This window comes from Salminus brasiliensis, chromosome 12 (genome assembly GCF_030463535.1).
Source record: "Salminus brasiliensis chromosome 12, fSalBra1.hap2, whole genome shotgun sequence".
In the NCBI taxonomy this organism is placed as follows: Eukaryota; Metazoa; Chordata; class Actinopteri; order Characiformes; family Bryconidae; genus Salminus; species Salminus brasiliensis.
Window position 1 is genome coordinate 5,505,251 of NC_132889.1, and position 23,399 is coordinate 5,528,649.

Consider the following 23,399-nt stretch of genomic DNA (forward strand, 5'->3'; position numbering starts at 1 on the left):
AAGGCAGATTTACTAAAGAGAGAGGTTCTGATTACCCTTCATTCTTCTACCGAATACGTCAATAGTTCTTAGAGCCTATTTACACCTGGCATTAACAGCGTTTCTGAGGATCGGATCACATTCGGATTTCACTTGTCCGCATGAAAAGCCAGGTGTAAACACCACCAAGATGCATTGTAATCAGATTATGATCGGATCTCTCAACTACATCCGGAGGGGAATCTCTGTGATCTGATTCAGCCAGACAAGTGGAAATACACCTGTTGAAAAAAAAAAAAAAAAAATGTAAACACAATAATTACTGTTAATCTAGTACAGTTTTTTTCCCTTGTGGTTAAAATAGTCCTTATTGCGAGAACCATCTACTGTTTCATTGCGCTGTAGAACCACCACTGTGACTCTAAAACTAAAACTTATTTTAATTAAAAAAAAAAATTCTTTAATCATTTTAACAAAAAATATCATTAACAAATAATTAATTAATTATTTTACAGAATGTATGTGATTGGTATATAATAATAGATACAAAATGAATGTAGAATTGTATATTTTATATACATTATTTATTTATTTTATTATTTAATAATTGAATGACGTCAAAGTTGATCCAGATACTATCTAGGTAGAAAAACGCATATTAATGCCTGGTGTAAACAGGCTCTGTGTTCTTCCAGGCAACGCTGCACAGTGGAATAGTTCACCACCTTCCTCCCTCAGCCAAATGTAATGCAGGTTCTTGACGGTAGTGATTTGGGGTCTTACCAGCATATAAGCAGCTCTATCTGAGAGTATTCTTGCTCCTGGCCTCCACAGCTCAGCTCCCTGAACTGCATTTCTTAATAACATTCTGCACTGTAGAAACCACAGGCTTAAAACCCATGGCCTGTTATAGCCTTCCACTTTATTGTGGGCATCAATTACTTTCGTTTTCAGGTCGTTTGACAGTTCCTCACATGCGTCCATGTTTGATGAGTGTTAGTACTGAAATGTATAAAGCTTTGACATTTAATGCAGCTGCCAGTTCCTTATTACTACTGAAGACATGCTTCAGGCCTGGCTTCTTCTGATCAAGGTCTGAGACCTTGTCAGAAAAAATAATAAGTAAAATAAACAGCTGAGCCTTTGCCCAAAGAAACGTGCACATTAAAAAGAAGTAAAACCATTGTATCAGTTTTTTTTTACACCAGTACTGGAAAATACGACAGAGCATATCCATTTGACCTTTCTGGCACCATACCTGACCTGCATTCCCTCCACAGCATGAAAGCAGCTTATTAGATTGGGGCAGGTAGATGATTTAAGGGCATGTTGTAGCAGAGTGTAGTGCTGATGCATTCTGCAGCTCTGGCCCACTGCATGGTCCTTCTAATCCAGCTGCTGGCTGCTGAGGACGTGCCCTGCTGTGCTCTAGTGAAGTGTGATAGCTACAGCCTAGCTGCTTGTTGGCATGGTGGTGCACTCCATGCCTGCTGTATTGGACACACATCAAAGGCAATCGACTCTCTCTTGCACTCCCTTGCTCTCTCTCTCTTTCTCTTCCCCTCCTTCTCTCTCTCTCTCTCTTTAGACACAGGTGAGGCTTGTGACTCACTCTGCCTTTCATTAGAAACAGTGGTTAAACAGTGAGTCATGTCAAAGTGCTGCTTGCTTATGCTGCAGCTTCATTCATGGCCTCATTTATCTGGCGTGAAATGTGTTCGGAAAGTGCTGCTTTTACGCAAATGCCCGGATCTGTCATTCGAACGTTACGTTACACAAAACCTAGCTTACGTAACGTGTTGTTTTTGTCCCCATTAACTCATTAAAATCTGCTAGACAATGCAACACATTAAAGGTGTGCCTTTAATATTATAATAATATTATAATAATATGGTAAATTGCCCTTACAATTATCAAAATATCAACTGTGTTATCTGGTATGGTTGACTGTTAATATTAAGATTAAGATCATTTGGAGCCATGAATGTTGAAGAAGGCGAAAAGACTATCTTTCCACCCCCATCCCTCTTACTGCCAGTCCAGGGGATGGAACCAGCAACATTCCGGTCCCAAGCCTACTTCTGTAACCTTGTACAGGTTTAATAGGGCCTAAAATAGAACCCTGTGGGACTCCAGATAGACAAAATAGACTAAACCAAGTGATCGGAAATAGTTTCTGCATTAGGATTAAAAGACTGAATTATAAACCTAGGAATCGGCAGACCCCCACCCCCCATCTCATTTACTGCCAGCCCAGGGGATGGAACCAGCAACATTCCGGTCCCAAGCCTACTTTTGTAACCTTTAGGCCATGGCTGCCCCCATATGGCTACCCAATCACGCCTAAATTGTGTCTGTTTTTTTACCTGATACTAAATTAAACTACAAACTTTTAAAGATGTATTTTATTAAGTAGGATAGAAAATAAATAGGCCCTAAAATAGAACCAAAAATAGACTAAATAGACTAAACCAAGTGATTAGAAATAGTTTCTGCATTAGGTTTAAAAGCTGAACTGAATAAGAAACCAAGGGATTGGAAGACTAACCAGGCACAGGACCACTTAAGCATCCGCATGGTTCTTGTAGTTGTCATGGATCTTTATGGAACCATAGCTTTAAATTAAAGAACCCTTTTCAACAGTGTAGCTCAAACTTTATATATATATATATATATATATATATTAAAGTTAGTTAAAATGGTACATAGAAAACTAATTAATATAAAAAACACTATTTTAGTTCCTTTATTATGTTAAATGTACCCCAAACTGTAAAAGGGCACCATATTTCATATCATATTTCTGGCCCATTATTTCTGTACCAGTTCATCAGTAATATAATATCCGTACACAAATAATGTGTACTGTATGTGCACTGTACTTGGGTGTGTATCTTTAAATATAGATGTGTGTGTGTGTGTGTGTGTGTGTGTGTGTGTGTGTTCTATTCCTGTTGATAAAACAGTGAAAAGCCATGCAGCACCGCCATGCTTAAAGGTTGCTAAGAGACTGCACTGGTGCTTCTGCTTTCTGTGATTAATATATGCTATTTCTAGTCCCTCCGCTAAGTCGAATCCAACAGTAACTACAGTCCATACAAGCAGTGCGATCAAATAAATGGCTATCATTTGGTGATGGCGGCATTGTATTTCAAGCCAAATGAGCAAGCATGTGAAATAAGCATTTCTGAGATTCTGGCTCACAAGCTGTTGTTAGCTTGCATTTCCCTTAATTAGTCAAAGGAAGGGTTTTGCTAAGTGGTCCGTGCCTTCGAATGGCTTGCAGATGGTGCAATCCAGTGGTAAACCTTTAAAAACAACAACATTTTGTTGCCACTTAGCAGTAATGAACTCGCACAGTGCCCCCCACTAGCTTTCAGTTAGCAGGGGCTAGCATAATGTAGTTAGCATAATGCAAATGAAACCATTAAGCAGATAACTAACTAGCCACAGTAACATTTTAAGGTGCCATGCTAGCATTTCAGCATTTTCTGAGGGGAAATGTGTCTTTTTCTTGTATGCCTTCCCCGAGAAAATGCTGGCATGGCTAGCAAGTTGCTAGTTACTGTGCATACATTCGTTTTCAGCCATGCTAGCATTGTAGGTTAAGGTGTTCCCTGAGGGAAAGGTGTATTTTCTTATAATGCTAGCATGGCTAAAAACAAATGTATGTAAGGTAACTAGCAATTTGCTAGCATTTTAGCATTTTCTGAGGGAAATGTGTCTTTTCTTTGCATGCCTTCCCTCAGAAAATGCTAGCATGGCTAGCAAGTTGCTAGTTACTATGTATACATTTGTTTTTAGCCATGCTAGCATTGTAGGTTAAGGTGTTCCCTGAGGGAAATGTGTATTTTCCTATAATGCTAGCATGGCTAAAAACAAATGTATGTAAGGTAACTAGCAATTTGCTAGCATTTCAGCATTTTCTGAGGGAAATGTGTCTTTTTCTTGCATGCCTTCCCTCAGAAAATGCTAGCATGGCTAGCAAGTTGCTAGTTACTATGCATACATTTGTTTTTAGCCATGCTAGCATTGTAGGTTAAGGTGTTCCCTGAGGGAAAGGTGTATTTTCTTATAATGCTAGCATGGCTAAAAACAAATGTATGTAAGGTAACTAGCAATTTGCTAGCATTTCAGCATTTTCTGAGGGAAATGTGTCTTTTTCTTGTATGCCTTCCCCGAGAAAATGCTGGCATGGCTAGCAAGTTGCTAGTTACTATGCATACATTTGTTTTTAGCCATGTTAGCATTGTAGGTTAAGGTGTTCCCTGAGGGAAAGGTGTATTTTCTTATAATGCTAGCATGGCTAAAAACAAATGTATGTAAGGTAACTAGCAATTTGCTAGCATTTTAGCATTTTCTGAGGGAAATGTGTCTTTTCTTTGCATGCCTTCCCTCAGAAAATGCTAGCATGGCTAGCAAGTTGCTAGTTACTATGTATACATTTGTTTTTAGCCATGCTAGCATTGTAGGTTAAGGTGTTCCCTGAGGGAAATGTGTATTTTCCTATAATGCTAGCATGGCTAAAAACAAATGTATGTAAGGTAACTAGCAATTTGCTAGCATTTCAGCATTTTCTGAGGGAAATGTGTCTTTTTCTTGCATGCCTTCCCCGAGTAAATGCTAGCATGGCTAGCAAATTGCTAGTTACCGTGCATACATTTGTTTTTAGCCACGTTAGTGTTGACCTCCCTTAGAGAACACTTCAGCCTAAAATGCTAGCAAGTTGCTAGTTACCTTGTGTACATTTGTTTCTAGCCATGCTAGCTTTTGATGGTAAGGTGTTGCCTGACCGAGAGAACGCTTCAGCCTAAAATGCTAGCATGGCTAGCAAGTTGCTAGTTACCTTGTGTACATTTGTTTCTAGCCATGCTAGCGTGTGATGGTAAGGTGTTCCCAGAGGGAAATGTGCCTTTTTGTTGCCTGATAGAGAGGACATGTCAGCCTAAAATGCTAGCATTGCTATCAACTAATGTAAGCAAGTTGCTAGTTACCTTGCAGACATTTGTTTTTAGCCATGCTAGCATTGTAGGTTAAGGTGTTCCCTGAGGGAAATGTGTCTTTTCTTATAATGCTAGCATGGCTAAAAACAAATGTATGTAAGGTAACTAGCAATTTGCTAGCATTTTAGCATTTTCTGAGAGATATGTGTTTTTTTCTTGCATGCCTTCCCCGAGAAAATGCTGGCATGGCTAGCAAGTTGCTAGTTACTGTGCATACATTTGTTTTTTGCCATGCTAGCATTGTAGGTTAAGGTGTTCCCTGAGGGAAATGTGTCTTTTTGTTGCTTGACAGAGAGAACGCTTCAACCTAAAATACTACCATGGCTAGCAAATCGCTAGTTACTGTGCATACATTTGTTTTTAGCCACGTTAGTGTTGACCTCCCTTAGAGAACACTTCAGCCTAAAATGCTAGCAAGTTGCTAGTTACCTTGTGTACATTTGTTTCTAGCCATGCTAGCTTTTGATGGTAAGGTGTTGCCTGACCGAGAGAACGCTTCAGCCTAAAATGCTAGCATGGCTAGCAAGTTGCTAGTTACCTTGTGTACTATAGCTATTTGTTTTTAGCCATGCTAGCGTGTGATGGTAAGGTGTTCTCAGAGGGAAATGTGCCTTTTTGTTGCCTGATAGAGAGGACATGTCAGCCTAAAATGCTAGCATTGCTATCAACTAATGTAAGCAAGTTGCTAGTTACCTTGCAGACATTTGCTTTTAGCCATGCTAGCGTTTGATGGTAGGGTGTTCCCTGAGGGAAATGTGTCTTTTTCTTTCATGACTTCCCTCAGAGAACACTTCAGCCTAAAATGCTAGCATGGCTATCAACAAATGTAAACAAATTGCTAGCGTTTTATGGGAAGGTGATCCTTAAAGGAAGACATGGTAGAAATACAAGAAAAGGTCACACTTCCCTCAACGAACACCTTACCCTAAAACGCTAGAATAGCTAAAAACAAACGTACTTTCACTTAAAATAATAAAATGGCATCAACAGATGTCAGCTAGTTGCTAGTTAACTACCTTACGTTTGTTGTTAGCCTTGCTAACTTTTTATAGTAAAGTTTTCCCGGAGAGGTTTTGGTTTTTCAGTTCCCATTATTGTAAAATTCCAGTCCTGTATATTTTACGGCCCAGATTTCGGCATGACACTGTATATGGTTAGGCCAAAAATACATCATAGCCATCGGAAGTTGGGACACATTTGGGTAGATCGCACCTTCTCCCCACATCACTGCAGTGCAGTGCTGGCCGGCACTGGCATCTGCTGTGTTGGTTGCCCCGTTACTTTCCATCGGCGGTGTCATGAGCCCAGCATTATCCTACAACTCAGCGAGTGTGGGACATTATTATTGGCTGCTATTATCGTCCAGCCGATAAATCGATCCAGCCTTAATTCATAACCCCAACAATTGTAGGCTTTATTCCTGTTGTGGGGAAACAGCGCCGTTCTCCTCGATCTGTTTCCGCGATGTGTTCAGTGCTCGATGCTGCACCTCCCCTGTGGAGCAACAGACTGTGGGGGGTCTAAAGGAGACAAGGAGGGGTCTTAAGTGTTAAATGGCGTCTGAAGAGAGGCTTTGACAAGCTTCAGGATGAGGAGGAATTGTGATAAAACAAAGGACGCACACCCATGCAGTTGCACACACACACACATGCACACATGCATGCACACACACAGGATGAGCTCTGTATGTGTGTGTGTGTGTGTGTGTGAGGGGGCGGGGTGTGATAGGGACACTAGGGGAAATGAGGAAAGGCTGTGTTTTCTACAGGAAGAGATCTTGCCCTGTTCTTATTTTCTACTTTCCTGCCCTCTTATCCGAGACGTGCACACACACACACACACACACACACACACACACACACACACACTAAACTCCAATACCTCAGACAGAGGGTCTCTGTAGATTGCTCTCCACAGTAGAGGGCAGGACCTTCGTATAGCCCTAGGCCTCAAACCACCGTGTCTCCTCCGCTTTCCCACAATCCCTCAGCCTGATCGCTGGGTACTGTGTGCCATGTGGAAGTTATTACTGCACCACAGGCGCTGCCTGATGCCGAAGGGTCTGCCATGGTGTATGAAATATAGCCTCGAATCCTCAGCGTTATGCATTTGGGTAAACTGCACATAACAGTCATAATAACAATAGTAACAACACTGCTTTACTTAAAGGGGAAGTCCACTGATCTCTCAAAATTGCTGCATCATTCAGTGGCTGGGATGTAAACAGTCATTCAAAGTAAATTTGGTGTGAAGTGCTTCGTTGTAGAGAAACTTAGCATTTTAGGTTTCTGCCGAGCGGTGGTAAATGGAACCAGGGGTCGCGACATGACTACAACACAAATATAGTTGCTCGATTTACCCGGAAAAGCACCAGTGAACCTCTGAATGTGATTTTGATGATGGTAAAGTAGTGCTAAATCTGAAAATAAGAGGTTTTCTTTGGGGGCTGTTTTGCCTTAGAATGCCCTGCATGTACCCCTCCACCATGAATGTCAAATACCAAGCCAAAACATAAAAACAGATTTTTTAAATGATCACAAAACAATGTCTGAAGCTTCAGGCAAGGTACCTGATAACATTTAATTTAGTATCGATTAATGAAGTAGTTTTTTAGAGGCATTAAACTTTTCGGACGTCTGGTTCTATTCACCACCATTGTCATCAATTCTAACAATACAGGAATTTAAAAAAAAAATGGGTGTGGTTATGAGTTTGAATGAATGATGTTTACTACTTTAAATAAAGTCCTTCATAAGTCAAGGTCAATTAAACAGAAGCCTCACATTTTTTTTTATGACAACTGACTTAAACCTATATAAACATTTAGAAAGGCCTGTAGCAACAACCGTCGGTTGTCATAAAGGTTGCCTTTGTCGATTGGAACAAGACGTTGGAATAGGCCTTTAGGAATGTCTACACAGCTTCATTTCAGTTGTCACACATGGGCATAGTTTGTGGTGTGTAGCCCTATGAATGCTGGCCATCAGCAAAGTGACCCACATAAGATTTTAGCATATCTTGACAGATCTACAGATGCCACACCTGAGAAGCTGCTTTGTAAACTCCAGGAACAGTACAGGGAAGCGGTAATTCCTCTTTGAAGGTCTTCAAGGTGCCGCAGAAATCAATCGGAGTTAAACGTGTGCGGACAAACTCCTGTGAATTTACGAATGACCTTTCGCGACCTTTTCATGCGCTATGAGTAAATGACTGGCTCTTGCAACACGGCTGCCGGGAGAGAGGCTCTGTCAGCATGTGACTCAAACCGAATCACCTAGACAGTGACTGGTTCGTACCCTCCTTTCATCCAGCGTGAGCCGACACACACCTGCATCTACTGATGCATGCAGGGCCTATTTTAGAGACGTCCTTATACACATCCGGCATACACAGAGATGTGTGGGGTCAGTGGTGGCTCAGTGGTTAGAGGGCTGGGTTATTGATCACAGGGCTGTGGGTTCCATATCCGGGCCAACTAAGCTTCAACTATTGGGCTCTTGAGCAAGGCCCTAAACCTCTCTGTCTGATTTCAAGCTGGGATATGTGCTGTTGGGCAGTGATTACAACACTGAGTTATTGATCACCAGGTTGTGAGTTCAATACCCTCTTCAGCTAAACTGCTTCTGTTGGGCCCTTGAGCAAGGCATGACCCTGCTTTGCTCAGCATTAGTGAACCTGTGCTGTGACCCCAGCTTTTCAAGTCGGGAACTATTAAAGAACCTTTTTGGGGAGTGGTGGGTCAGCAGTAAGAACACTGATTTATTCATCACAAGGTTATGAGTTCAATACCCACATCCGCTAAACTGCTTCTGTTGGGCCCTTGAGCAAGGCATGACCCTGCTTTGCTCAGCATAACTGATCCTGTGCTGTGACCTCCGCTTTACAAGCTACAAAGTACCTTTTGTTGAGTCAGTGATTAGAACATTAGGTTATTGATCACAACGTTGTGTGTTTAATACCCGTATCAACTAAACTGTCACTGTCTGGCCCTTGAGCAAGAAATGCCCCTGTTGCATGGCTGACCCTGTGTTCTGATCTTAGCTTTCCAAGCTGGGGTATGCAAAGTCCTTTTTTAGGGCAGCAGTTACAAAACTGGGTTATTGATTACAAGGTTGTGAGTTCAATACCCGCATCTGCTAAATTGCCTCTGTTGGGCCCTTGAGCAAGGCATGACCCTGTGCTGTGACCTTTGCTTTACAAGCTACAAAGTACCTTTTTTGGGAAGTGGTGAGTCAGTGGTTAGAACATTGGGTTATTGATCACAACGTTGTGAGTTCAATACCCGTATCAACTAAACTGTCACTGTTGGGCCCTTGAGCAAGAAATGCCCCTGTTGCATGGCTGACCCTGTGTTCTGAACTTATCTTTTCAAGCTGGGATATGCAAAGTACTTTTTAAGGCAGCAGTTACAACACTGGGTTATTGATCACAAGGTTGTGAGTTCAATACCCGCATCTGCTAAACTGCCTCTGTTGGGCCCTTGAGCAAGGAATGACCCTGTTGCAATGCTGACCCTGAGCTCTGTCCCCAGTTATTCTTTACATTGTGTCACTTTCATGATTAATGGACCAATAGAAATAAGAAGACGGTTATGATCAGTGTCAGTAAAAGCAATCAGTCAGTATCACAGTGACCAGGATCTGGCTCATGTCTTTGTGACGCTGCTAGAACAGGTACAGTGAGTGAGTCAGGCCAGTGCTGGGTGAGACCTGTTGTTGTCAGCTTCCTGTTTGAGCTGTTAAATCCTGCATGAAGGCGTCCAGAGTACTCAGAAGTCCCCCTGCTCCTCTCCTCTCTACTCTTCTCCTCATAAATTTGATGTAGGCAGCCTCCCGTGGCGCGAGTCAGCGGCATAAATCCTTGCTGGGGTGGCCGATGATGGAGGGAGTCAGCTCGTCCCGACTCCGTCATCTGTCTCTGTCAAACCATTTTGTCTGCTTACGGCTCCCCGGGGCGCGCCGGCTTCCGTATGCCGGCTAACAGAGCGACTGGAGCGTTTAGCACACCAGTAAATCGGCCCAGGCTTTATCGCGGGTCAAGAGCTGAGTGGTGGCCCCTGGAGACCTCAGAGGAGAGCAGGATCCGGCCCAAACATGTTTGACCCGACATTCTTTGTTAATAACGTAATTATTAAATTGCTTGATTCGTGTCTGAAGTCATGCTTGAATACTCAATATTCTTATGTATATTTGCAGAAATAAATGGTTCTAGATAGGGTTTTTGGACTCACAACAATAATTCCCTTTTAGAACCCTTATTACTCCAAGGTGTTGCTTGTATGGAAAGAACCATTTTACCAGGCAGAGAACAGAGAACTTTAGTGCTATTCAGTACATACATTGTATGGACAAAAGTATTGGGACACCTGCTCATTCACTGTTCCTTTTAAAATCAAGGGTAATCAAAATAGTTAATCCTACTTTTGTTGGAGTAGTTATCTTTACTGCCCAGGGAAGAAGGCTTTCTACTAGATGTTTTAGGATTGCTGTTGACGATTTGATTGCATTCAGCAACAAGAGTTAGTGTTAGTGAGGTCAGGATATAGGATGTTGGATGATGACCACCCCACCTCATCCCCAACTCCCCAATTCATCCTAAAAGTATTGTATGGAGCACGACCATCATTCCAGATAACACAGCTCAATGCTGGGGAGGCTTTAGTCCTTTCAAGGTACCTTGCTCCAGAGAGTCCTATTCTATTGGCAGTACCTCATGAATTCCATGCTAGTCTTAACTGGTTTATGGTAGTCTGATGCTAGTTGCACAACACAGGTGTTGCCAATGGTGGTCGTAACAACTTCCAGTGCTTCCGAGCATCCTGAATGCAGCGTTTGCTGGTAATCTTAGCAGGGTTTTATAGCATTGAATGCTAAAACTGAAAATGCTAACATTAGCATTATAGCATGATACACATTTTCCAAGCACGTCTCATTGCTTATTGTTTTGCTGTGTGAAAAAATGTGCAGGTTCGAGACCTGCCCACCATGTGGTATTGAATCCAATGACTCCAATAAAGTCTGTGGACACAACAATAACAGTAGCTGAGAGATTAGCATCTGCACACAGAAATCCACAGGATTTCTCGACATGTTGCGGCGAGCTACAGGTCAGTAACAATTAAACCAAATGCAAGCAGAGGTGTTTCAGGGCAGCATGGCCACGAGAGACCCAGCAGGGTTAATGCAGTCCCACTCCTTTGTGGCTGAGGAGGTGGTACAGATACACTACAGAGCACTACTGGAGTGAATGAGAGGGCCTTGATAAGAATCCCTCGGCAGTAATAGCTTCCCCGCTAGGCCCGTGAGCGCTGGCGTGAGAGAGTCATTAAGACTCGCCGCTCCCGGTGGCTTTGCGCCATGTGTTTGGCCATCCAACAGATAAGACTCTCAGGCTTTTCGCCTGGACTTGACCCGGCCCGTGTGACGGCGCTGTCGATTCGCGACGTGGACGGGGCTCACTGATTGCGGGCCTGCTCTGCATCGCCGTGTCTTCATTACACACCCGGCTGACCTCCATTTTATCGGTGCCACTGTATCCGTGAGAAGGAAGAAAGCTGGTGATTTAGTTATTACTGAGAGTCTCAATAAACTCCCACACTTCCCTTCGTCTGCAATAGTGAGGAACGTAAAGGGCGCCCTGTAAATGAATGTGTTCAGGGCTATCACTGCGTTCCTTCACTTGCAGACTGACGCTAAGGTCACCTCCGCATAGTGCTGAGCAAAAGCCTTTGAAATCGGAGAAAACAACATGTAAGAGCTGTTGATCTGGACTGTAAATAAACTACACGTTGTGATTGCGAGGCATTTCCAAAGCTCTTCTTGGAGGAAACCCAACAATTCCAATTCTCGTCCAAGGCCTGGCTTCTCTAATCAGATCCTTCCTTAAAGTAAATCAGGTGCGAGGAGCGAATCCACAGAGACGTCAGGAACCAAGCCTGTGTTCTTCTAACTGTGTCCAATTGTCCAAATGTTTGTGGACACCCCTTCTAATGAAGGCATTCTGCTACTTTAGGTTGCACCCACTGCTGACACAGATTTACAACTGTGCATACATAGCTTGTCTAGTCCCTGTAGAGGAGTACTGCCAATAGAATAAGACTCTCTGGAGCCCATTGGCATCATCCCTAATGCCAGGTGTGGGGTAGTAGAGGTGTATAAAGCCCCCCAGCATTGAGCTGTGGAGCAGTGGAACTGTTGTGTTCTCTGGAAAGATGGGTGATATTAAGTAATTGAGGGGATGAGGCAGGGTGGTGATTGTCCTGGCAACATCCTGAATGCAATCAAATCCTCACAGCAATGCTCCAGAATGTAGTAGAAAGCCTTCTTCCCTGGACAGTAGAGACAGTTACTCCAATAAAAGCAGGATAAACTATTTTAATACCCTATACTTTGGAAGAAACAATCAATGAGCAGGTGTCCCAATACTTTTGTCCAAACAACGTATCGATAAACGTACTGGCCAACAGGATATTCTGGCAACTGGCTGCATTTATAACTGTGCCTCAAGCTCTCCGGTGAGTGTGTTGTCCATGACATCACCTGAACGTCCTCACTCCTCAACCTGCTCCATCACAAGATGAGCGGTGTGGCATCTCGCATTTGTTGGTTTGCTGGTTCGGATCATGGCATCGGTACAGCTAGTGTCCGAGGAGACTGTAAGAGGAAGGAAACTCTGAGATAACTCTGGGCTGGAGTTCAGGCAGCTTCTGCTTTGAGTTTGAAGGTCAGACTTCCTCTTTTATAAGTGAACCTAGAACTCAAGAGACATGGGACCTGGAAGCTGGGTGCTTCCCTGGAGATGGGAAATGAATAGGATGTTAGACTGGGAGGAGGAGAAGCTTCCTCCCAAGCGTCAGGTGAGTCCACTCTCTGATTCTCCACCCAAAACCAGAAGGGATAGGTGCTTCAAACTCATCTAACACAGCAGCTAAACTACAGTGTATGGTGTACATATGGACCTTCTGACTGTCAGTGTTTATTGCGGCCCTCCGAATAATGAGTAGCATCATGGCATCATGCCAAGACAAGTTCTGTTTGCATGACATGTCGGCGAGTTAACCTGATTCTGAATCTAAGGCTGTTCTGTGTCTCCTTCGGCAGGTCAGAGTGGCCTGGGCAAGTCCACGCTGGTGAACACGCTGTTCAAATCCAAGGTCAGCCGCAAGTCCTGCACTCCAAATTACGAGGAGAACATCTCCAAGACCGTCCACCTCCAATCAGTCAGCCACAGTGAGTCCTCGAGGAAAACACACACATACACACACACACACAAACAGAGACACTTTTAAGACCTACCCTTCTCAATAAATACAAGAGACATTTTGGGCCAAGGCCAGGGTACAGATAAGCATGTTCCTCCCTAGTTCTGGTTGCCTTGCTAGCTACTGTTTGTATCTCGACTAGCCACTAGCGCCCCTTTGGCTACGTAGACACAAACAACACTTCGCTTGACTTTAAAGGGGTTTTTCTGTTTGGATTTGAGAGCCAAGACACTCCTTCTCCTTTCTACTTTCCTTTCTTCTGAGGCACTCTGGTTTAGAGTGGGTCCAGATGAAGGCTTTTTTAAGGTTTTGAACAAACCATAATTGTAGCTCACTGTTTTTGGCGATAGTCTTCATGTATACATTCAATAAGTGAGCTCCACCAACTGTGATATCTACTGACTAGCCAGATAGTCTCGTCTTTGGCATTGGGGAGAGTCCAATAAACCCAAAAGCTAAAAACTAGGCTAACATTTCAAATACAGATTTGCAATCACTGACAAAAATTAAACGCTATAGTTTGTGGTGTTTGGCTCAAAAAGGGACATGATATCTACATACAATTATTGGAGCTGACCTGATGCATGTTTAGTAAATAAGTAGCAGTGTCAGTTGGGAGCCACTGAGCATTGACAGCTAGAAAGCAAGACCGTTAATCGGCCAATTTGGCCACTGTGGGCACATTAACAGCCGGATTAAGAAAAGAACAAGTTGACTGGCTCTTTATTCCAGTATGGGACTTTTTATATGTCACATATTTTTAAACAACTCTAGCATCACATCTCAAATTAAATGACTATGAAATGATTAAAGATTAAAGTTATATTAAATATTTATTGTCAGAAATATGAAATCTTGCTTGTAAAATGCAGATTTGTCTCTTGGGCCCCCTCTGGTGGCGTGGTGCCTGAAAGCTTTACCCATTGGTCTCTTAAAGCAGCAGTTCTTCAATCATTATTCCTGTGTTCAAAATACAGCGGTTAAGATGTTAGACTGCCGAGCAATACCATAGAGACCACCTTGCAACAGCCTAGCATCAACCTGGCAATTGCATAAGTAAGAAATGCACTTTTTTTTAGCATTTATGAATACAATCCAGTCAGCTGTTTAAATTTTTTGAAAAATACAAGATCTTGGAGGTCTTCTCCACTGATGATTGGCTTGGCTTTTCGCAATCAGAGCTGTACAGCCTCTCTGTGTCTCGCTAAAGCCAAGCTTGATGTAATCGTCACAGTCCTGTGGTTGATTGTATAAATTGTATATTGTATAAAAGGATTGGAGAAATATCAGGCTTAATGTAGCTGATACACGACCCATGGAAATAAAATCTGAATCACCTTCCCTAGTATTTCTGGTTCCAAATTATTGGTGATAGTGCAAATGAACTGAAATCAGCCATTAATTGTCCTAAAGGCCTTTGCTTTGTATTGTGGTTAAGCTTGCTTAAAAAATGCCAAAGCTTTCAAATACTAAATATAAGCTTGAATCGCATGAATTAGCATGAATAGTAGACCAGCTAACACCTTAGTATGAAACTGTGACACATAGCAATCATATTGGAGGTCTTCTCCGCTGATGATTGGCTTGGCTTATCACAATCAGAGCTGTACAGCCTCTTGGTGTCTCGCTAAAGCAAAGCTTGATGTAATCGTCACAGTCCTGTGGTTGATTGTAGTCGATTTGCTGAGTGAAAATTGTGACGCGAAATTTTATGTTGCCTGAGAAAGAAAATTGCAGACCTCTTGACTATATGTCACAAACCCATAGGTGTCCCCAGACCCCACTTTAACCACCATGTCTTTATGGGCAGCCCTGTGGATTAGCATCGATTGTGAATGACTCCTTGATGGGAACAGGAGTACGGGACTCGAGTAAAAAAAAAGCTAGCGGTAGAATTTAATGTTTTGTGGTTTGAACTGGAGCTTAGCCAGACCACTGGGATGCTGTGTGTGTGTGTTTGAGTGTGTGTGTTTGAGTGTGTGAGTAAGTAAGAAGGAAGAAGAATTAAGATGCCCGCAAGGGGAACGGATTAAGAAAGATCAATCATCCAGTCTTCAGTCTGGGAGAGATCTGACCACAGCTATCATTAAGAGATCCGAGTCAGAGAGGGAAGGAGCGGTAGAGAGAGAGGTCATTTTTCATCTCCTGGGTCAGCGGATGCCTCTCGTTCCATCCGAGGCCAACATTGATCTGACTGACTTGATACCAGGTGAACAGAGCAGATTGGACGAAGCAGCCACTCAAGCATTACACCATCGTTCCTCTTGCCTTCTCACCAAACAGATACACGAAGAACTGGACTGTTCAAAATAAACTCATGAATAATTTATAGTTTATTAATACTGAAGTAAAATCACTGTGCTTTTAGAAACCGTTTACATCATGTGATTTTCTGGACTGAATTATTTAACTGACAGTTTTATAGCCTGTTTAATATCTTAAAATTCAGTCTGACTCACGGCTGGGAACAAAGCCTGAATAAAGTGGCTAAAATAAAAGGATTGGAGAAATATCAGGCTTAATGTAGCTGATACACGGCCCGTGGAAATACAATCTGGATCACCTTGGCTAGTATTTCTGGTTCTGAATTTTTGGTGATAGCGCAAATGAACTGAAATCAGCCGGTAATTGCCCTAAAGGCCTTTGCTTTGTATTGTGGCTAAGCTTGCTTAAAAATGCCAAAGCTTTCAAACACTAAATATAAGCTTGAATCGCATGAATTAGCATGAATAGTAGACCAGCTAACAATTTAGTATGAAACTATAACAACTATCAATCAAATTGTGATGACTAGACAATTAGGTCAGAACATGTCCAAAACATCAGGCAGGTGTTGTTGGGACTTTCTGGTATGGACCACGTGGTCCAAAAAAAGACAACCAGTGAACTAGTGATGGGTTCATGAGCAACTTAGACTCTAAACACCCCACCTCACATCTTACAGAACTTAAAGGATCTGCTGCTAACGTCTTGGTGCCAGATACCACAGGACGCTTTCAGAGAAATGCCTTAAACGACAAGGTAAACCTACCTATTAGGCAGATGGCGCTAATGCTATAACTGATTGGTGCACTTATGTTTCTCAAGTGTTCTATAATACAAACATGTTTTGTTAGAAAAATTTGAGACCATCTGTCCGAAGCTGAAGTTGAAGTGGAGGTGGACCATGCAACATGACAATGACCCCAACCATGCCAGTAAATGGCAAAAAAAGATGCCAAAGCTATATTTACATAATCCTATTGAGATGCTAGGGGTAATTTGTATACAAGGAACCACTTAAACATCCCACAGCTGAAAGAATTCTGCATGGAGGAGAAGGAAAAAGACGTTCTCCCAATCGATGTCAGAGATTGGTAGACGGTTATAGTAAACGTCTAATTGAGGTTATTTACATACAAACATACATATAATGTTGTGTAAAAAATGCAAAAAAGTAAATAAATGAAAAGAAATAAACACATTATTCAGGAACGTTAAGTTGATGGCCCTAAAAGAAGCTCAGTGGTGGTCTGCAGACATGCTGAGGTGTGTGTCAGTCTCGTGTTTGGAAAGTTCATCCTCAGGAAATGGGTCGGCTTATGTTATTTTGGATTCAAGGCGGGGTTTGTTTGATTCTCCAGTTCCTGAGACAGTGATGGCTTTGGTTCCTTCAGCTTTTTTGATGTCTCGTAACTTCTAATAACAGCCTAGAGTAGGAGCCACACCACAGACTCCTGAGCGGAGAGATCAAGACCTAAAGGAAGGCTTGTTTTACTTTCAGGAGGAAGGAGTGTAATGTTAGTTCATCAGTTCAAACGAGTTTGGACGGGAGCTACAGTTTAAATAGCAAAACAATGCCGAGTGCTGTTAGAAAAGCAGCAGCTCCCATTGATCTTGGAGAGAGTTAGCATGCAATGCTAACTGGACAGCAATATCCTGGGAAAAGATTAGCAGGAGATAGCGTCTGTATGAGTTGTGATATAGGACTGTGCGGTAAGGTTGTATATATATGCACAGAGCGGCACGTGTTATCTAAGATCCCGCATACGATGAACCAAGAGAGGGCTGTGAATCTCTGTTTTGCTTCTGAAGGCACCACCATGCTCGGTTTGAAAAAGGTGTGGAGGGCAGATGGTGCAGCCCCCTCACAGTGCCCTTTAAAAGGCACCATTGTGTGTGCATAGGTACGTGCACTTATGCATGTGTGTTTGAGCTTTTAGAACAATTAGCAGTCGTGCACAGCTATCTTCATATCAGACCATCGACGTACTGACAAGGGACTAAATATTACACAGTACTGAGTAGATTCAATAGGACCCTCTGTTCAGTGTGTTTAGGTACACGGTGGTGCAGACAGAATAAGCCAGGCTAAGGCTAGGGGTGGTTGATATGCCAGATGGTTGACTGGCTTAGCTTTTGACCAGCATAGGGTGTGTTTTTGTTTGAATTAAAAGGTTTAGCTGATCTACCAGCATGGTCAAGCTAGCCATCCAGCATGACCAACCTGACCAACTTCACCAAGCTAATCAACCGCTGTTACCAAGCTGGTTGACCAGCCTGATTAGCATGAACAACTTCACCAGGCTAATCAACCACTATTACCAAGCTGGTTGACCAGCATGATAAGCATGACCAACATGACCAACTTCACCAATCTAATCAACCATTATTACCAAGCTGGCTGACTAGCACAATTAGCCTGACCAAACTGATCGGACAGCATGACCAACATGACCAACTTCACCAAGCTAATCAACCGCTGTTACCAAGCTGGTTGACCAGCATGCTTGGCATGACCAATTTTAACAGGCTAATCAACCACTATTACCACAATGGTTGACCAGCATGCTAAGCATGACCAACTTTAACAGGCTAATCAACCACTATTACCACAATGGATGACCAGCATGCTTAGCATGACCAACTTCACCAATCTAATCAACCATTATTACCAAGCTGGTTGACTAGCACGATTAGCCTGACCAAACTGATCGGACAGCATGACCAATATGACCAACTTTAAAATGCTAGTCAACCACTATTACCACAATGGTTGACCAGCATGGCCACCAACATGGCTAACTTTACCAGGCTGATCAACCACTATGACCATAACCACATAAGATTTTAGATCAGATTTAGATCCTTTATTTATACAGGATGAGGCTTTATGGTACACAGATAATTCTTAAGATCCCAAAGGACACTGACACCCACCCATCCAGACTGACCACTGGTTTGTTGTGAAAATGACACAATATCGCTATTATCGTCCACCTCTAAGCTAGACTCAGCCCTACCTTTAGGTCTGCTAGTGCTAAAGTAAGACAAATCTGCTGTCTATATGCCAGAACTGAACAGCACAACAGCTCTGCAGTCAAGATTAAGTCACAATTCATGCCCTGCGGCAGAAAAAGTCAAGATGGAAAAACGCGACAGTAATAACGCTAGAATAACGTTGTTTTTTTTTTTTTACTCATTTCTCATCCTAGCCTCTCTAAAAGGGAGAGTTCCACAACCAAAGGTTAAGAAAACTAACATGAGCCTTAAGGTGCTGTTTTAGAGTGGGGAAAATAAAGTAGGACCGTAGGACATTTTTTCTCACTCCTCCTCAGCAAGAAGTGCGGTCGACACAGGTCGCCAGCAGGGGGCGCTGTGCTAATTGCTACGAAGCGTCCCTGCCAGCGCAAATGGATGAAAAACAGTGAACCCTGCCCCTCAGCCTGAATATGGATGCAGAAATATCCAATTATAAAGCCCCGCTGCGAGCCACGGGGCTAATTACACTCTCTGCGCCGTCCCTCCACGGGTTCAAAAGCCCTGCGGACGGCGACCCTCAGCACAAAAAAGCAAGAAGCTGCCCTTTCTGCGAATGAATCACCTGCTCTCCTTTGCTGTTAAAATCGTAGCCTCACATCCCCTAAGCGTTCCCCTCTTCCTTTTCTTACTTCCCCACCTGCGCACCTCCCCTCCCCATCACCACCACCACTAGCATTGGATTTCAGACGAACGCAAAGCTCTGTGAACTGTGTGTTTTTGCTCTCAGTCCTAATAGGGTAGCCTAACTTCCTCTTAACTTTCACTCCAGCTGCTCAGAATCTGGCGCATTCTGAAATTTAGGAACCTCGTGTTTCGGCCCTCGCTTACTTCGGGTCAGCCGCTGAGCGCGAAAGCAAAGCAACAGTGAGTGGTGTCGTTGCTATAGTGTGGTTGCATTGTGAGTGTAGCTATGCACTTGCTGTGGTAGAGTGTCCCAGGTGGTGGTTTAGGTGTTGCTCAGTTGCTTTAGGTGCAGCTCGCTATGGTATTCCAGGCGGTTGCTATGTCTGTAGTTGCTGTGGTGGTGTGATTCCTGGTAGTTGCATGGGAATTGCAGTGCAGTTGCTAAAGTATTTGAAGTGTTTTTTAAGGTGTTGCTCAGTGACTGTTCCCAGTCACAGGCGGTTGCTATGTATTTAGTTGCTAAGGTGGTGCAATTCCACAATTCCATGTGGCTGCTGTGCAGTTGCTGCGGTATTTCAAATGGTTGCTTAGGTGCCCCAGGTGGTGGCTAAGCTAGTTTTTAAGGTGTTGGTAGGTGGTTGTTGTGGTACCCAAGGTGGTTGGTAAGGTGCTGCTCTGGGATTGTTTTGCTATCTTAGGTGGTTGGCGTTTGAAGTGGTTGCTATGGAGTTACTGTGTGGTTGCTATGGAATCAGAAGTGTTGGATATAGTGTTAGTCTTTAAAAAGACCATAAAAAAAGAGACGCGTGAGCGTGAAGAACCTCTAAATAAAAGGGTCAGATAATCAAGATTCGACACCATTCAGATGTTCTGTAGACACAACCCAAGAACCATATGGGAACCTTCATAGTTACAAAAGCAACAGTGAGTGGTGAGCATTAAACAGCCACAGCCTGCTCACTGCACACCCAGTGGAATTTAATATTTACTACTATAGGCAACTATAGGCTGGTCAGGCCGTTCGCTGAAGTCATCTTAGGCCGTGGTATGCTTGTGTTACTATGCCAGCATCTCCCGTTCCTAAGCCCTCGTCGGATAAAAAACACGACCCCTGCAAATGGACTGCATCTGGGCTCAGTGATAAATCCTGCTGATTTGATTTCGGACTGTATGAATGGAATATCTCACATTTCTTTCCACCACAGAAACTCAGAAAGCTCAGTAGCCTTAAGGAACATGTGTGCACGTGTTAGCACATGAGTTAGTGCACGTGTGTGTGTGTGTATGTGTGTGTGTTTGTTTCTGCATCTCTGCCTTTCTGCCTGTTATCAAAACGTCCATTCAGCTGCTGACCTCCTGAGATCACTCCTGCAGACACCCCTCACTGGCTTCTCAGTCTAGCAAAACGTAAACAGTGTAGTGAGGGAAAAAGGCCTGTTCTCCTGCCTTTCTCTTTTTTTACCCCCCCTACAAGCCTTCAGAAATCCGAACCACCACATCCTGACATCCGCCGTAAATGTTTACTCCCGACTCCGTGGCCTGCATTAGCGGACGCCCGTGTCGGGCTGTAAAAACATCATTTATTATACAACACCAAGCGATAACCAGAGGGGTCGAGCTGAATGCGCCAGCATCGTTTCCGCCACATTCCTTGCGTAAACCTGTGTGTTATTATTATTATATTATCTGGGACACTTGTGCCAAAATGTGGCGCTGTCACTCTGCAGTTTCCCCACTCCGTTATCTGCTGCGTTAGCATTAGCATGTGGCTTCATTTCTAGCTAACGTTATATAGAGGTCAGTTTCCCAACTTTCCGGCCCACTAGCTAGAACCCCACCTTATTTCACAGGGTGAAGGCTGGCACATGCCGCCACATGCCACCTGAGTTTAGAAGGGCGGCACAGCACGAATGCTAGGATCAAACTAGGGTGTTTTTGCAAGTAGTTGCTATGGTATCCCAGGTGGTTGCTTGGTTGTTGCTATGTAGTTGCTATAGTGTGGTTCTGGTGGTTAGCTATGCGCTTGCTGTGGTAGAGAGTCCCAGGTGGTTGCCAAAGGTGGTGATTTAGGTGTTGCTCAGTGATCGCTGTGGTATTCCGGGTGGTTGCCATGTATGTAGTTGCTAAGGTGGTGCAATTCAGTTGCTGTGGTATTTCAAATGGTTGCTTAGGTGCCCCAGGTGGTGGCTAAGCTAGTTTTTAAGGTGTTGGTAGGAGGTTGTTTTGCTATCCCAGGTGGTTGGTGTTTGAAGTGGTTGCTATGGAGTTACTCTGTGGTTGCTATGGAATCAGAAGTGTTGGCTATAGTGTTGCTAGGTTGTTGGCCTCTGGACTATATGACCACTGATTTGATGGCCTGAGCTAAAGTTCCTCTTCAGTTCTTCTTCAGGCTCAGGCTCCGGTCCAGGCCTGATCCAGCATGGTATCCAGCAGATGGCTTTGTCGGTTCCAGCATGGGCGAGTGGACGTGGGACACAGTTTCCAGACAGAGCTCGGTCCTGCGGAACACAAGAGAAAGCCGAAACTCAGGCGGTTCAACACCTCCACACAACACAAAGCCCAAAGCCATGAAAGAGCCGGCCTGTATCTCTGCCAAGAGCACAGAGGCGTCCCACCGTCCCCCATCCCTCTGTCTCTCCGTCCTCTCAAAGACTGCATACAAAAACAGTGGCAAAAGCAGGCCCTCTCAATCTCAATGCTACCTTTCAGCTCTCAGGCTGTCGCTTTCTCTCTGTGTTGGAGGTTAAAGGGACAAAAGTAGTCACAAAATCCATCTGCTGCTTTCACTTTCCCTCACTGGGAAAAGGACTACAACAGCTCTGTTGCTGCTGGAAGCTGGAAAATGGGAAAACCGTGGACCTAATCCGTTCTGTACTGGGGTACATTTGGCAATTTGGACCCAAAGACATGAAGATTCCTAAATTCACAGCTGTTTTGTGGGATCCTGTAGCCTATTTTACTCTCTTGAGTCAGGGTATATCTGTACTCCTGACATTACTAGCGCCCCCTAGTGGATCTAACATGAAACTGCCTAAATCACATTATTACAGCACGGGTTCTCTCTGTTCCATTCGTATTTACCACACATTTTACTCACCTCAGATGCTTACCGAATGCAAATTATGCTTCCAGAACATTTACAATTGTTTGAGATCGTTTAAAAACACGATGTGGTTGAAGGCAAGCGTGTGGTGATACAGCTGTTCAGTTTGCAGGGAACTAACTGGTGGGGTATGGTGACGTATGGGCAAAAATCATGTACATGGATTTTCCCAGGCTGTCGATTTATTAAAAAAAGCTATGCTGGTTTTCTGGGATGCACAGCCAGACTTGTCCCGGTTTCACATCAAAGACACACAAACCGTGACAAGCTGGATTCGCTTGAGAGATGGACGGCTGTCATGTGAAGCCAAATGCTGACTGATGTTTTAATTTCTTTTCATCACGCGTTCACCGTCCCCTCATTCAGAGGGATTTTACACGGTTGAGCAGATGACAAGCTTCGCTTGTTCATGCGTCCCAGCCAGTCCCAGCCAGTCCCAGTGCAGAGACCCACAGCTGTGAAGCAGGCAGAATCAGAACCAGATTCAGAACCCTATTTGGCTTGTACACGATATACAAGCAATTTCTTTTGGTGCAGGGAATCAACACATTCAAAAAGAATGAGGACTGAGAAGAATGAGGACCAAAATGAAGATCGGATCGGAATGAGGATTAGACCGGAATGAGAAACTTAATTAGAATAAAGATTAGGATCTGAATTAGGATCAGAATGAGGATCAGAATTAGAATATGGATCAGAAGGAGGGTCTGGATAGAAATGAGGACTGGAATGAGAATTAGAATAAAGATTAGGATCTGAATTAGGATCAGAATGAGGATCAGAATTAGAATCAGAATGAGGAATGAAAACCAGAATCAGAATGAGGATCAGAATCAGAAGGAGGATCAGAATTAGAATGTGGATTAGAAGGAGGATTGAATTAGGATTGAAATGAGGATTGGAATTAAATTAGAATAAAGATTAGGATCTGTATTAGGATCAGAATGAGGAATTAAAATCAGAATCAGAATGAGGATCAGAATCAGAATGAGGATCAGAATTAGAAACATGATTGGAATGAGGATCAGAATCAGAATGTGGGTCAGAAGGAGGGTCAGGATTGAAATGAGGACTGGAATTAAATTAGAATAAAGATTAGGATCTGAATTAGGATCAGAATGAGGAACAG

The 23,399-nt window shown here is 43.4% G+C and overlaps 1 protein-coding gene across 4 annotated transcripts in view; it reads left to right on the forward strand.

Moving 5' to 3' along the window:
* Window positions 1–23,399, forward strand: part of septin12 (septin 12) — a 113,364-nt gene that overhangs the window by 78,322 nt on the left and 11,643 nt on the right. For all 4 annotated transcript variants that reach the window (XM_072693314.1, XM_072693316.1, XM_072693317.1 and 1 more), the window contains one exon: window positions 13,082–13,210. In XM_072693314.1, the coding sequence (XP_072549415.1) occupies window positions 13,082–13,210 (129 nt within the window). The remainder of the gene's footprint in view (window positions 1–13,081; window positions 13,211–23,399) is intronic.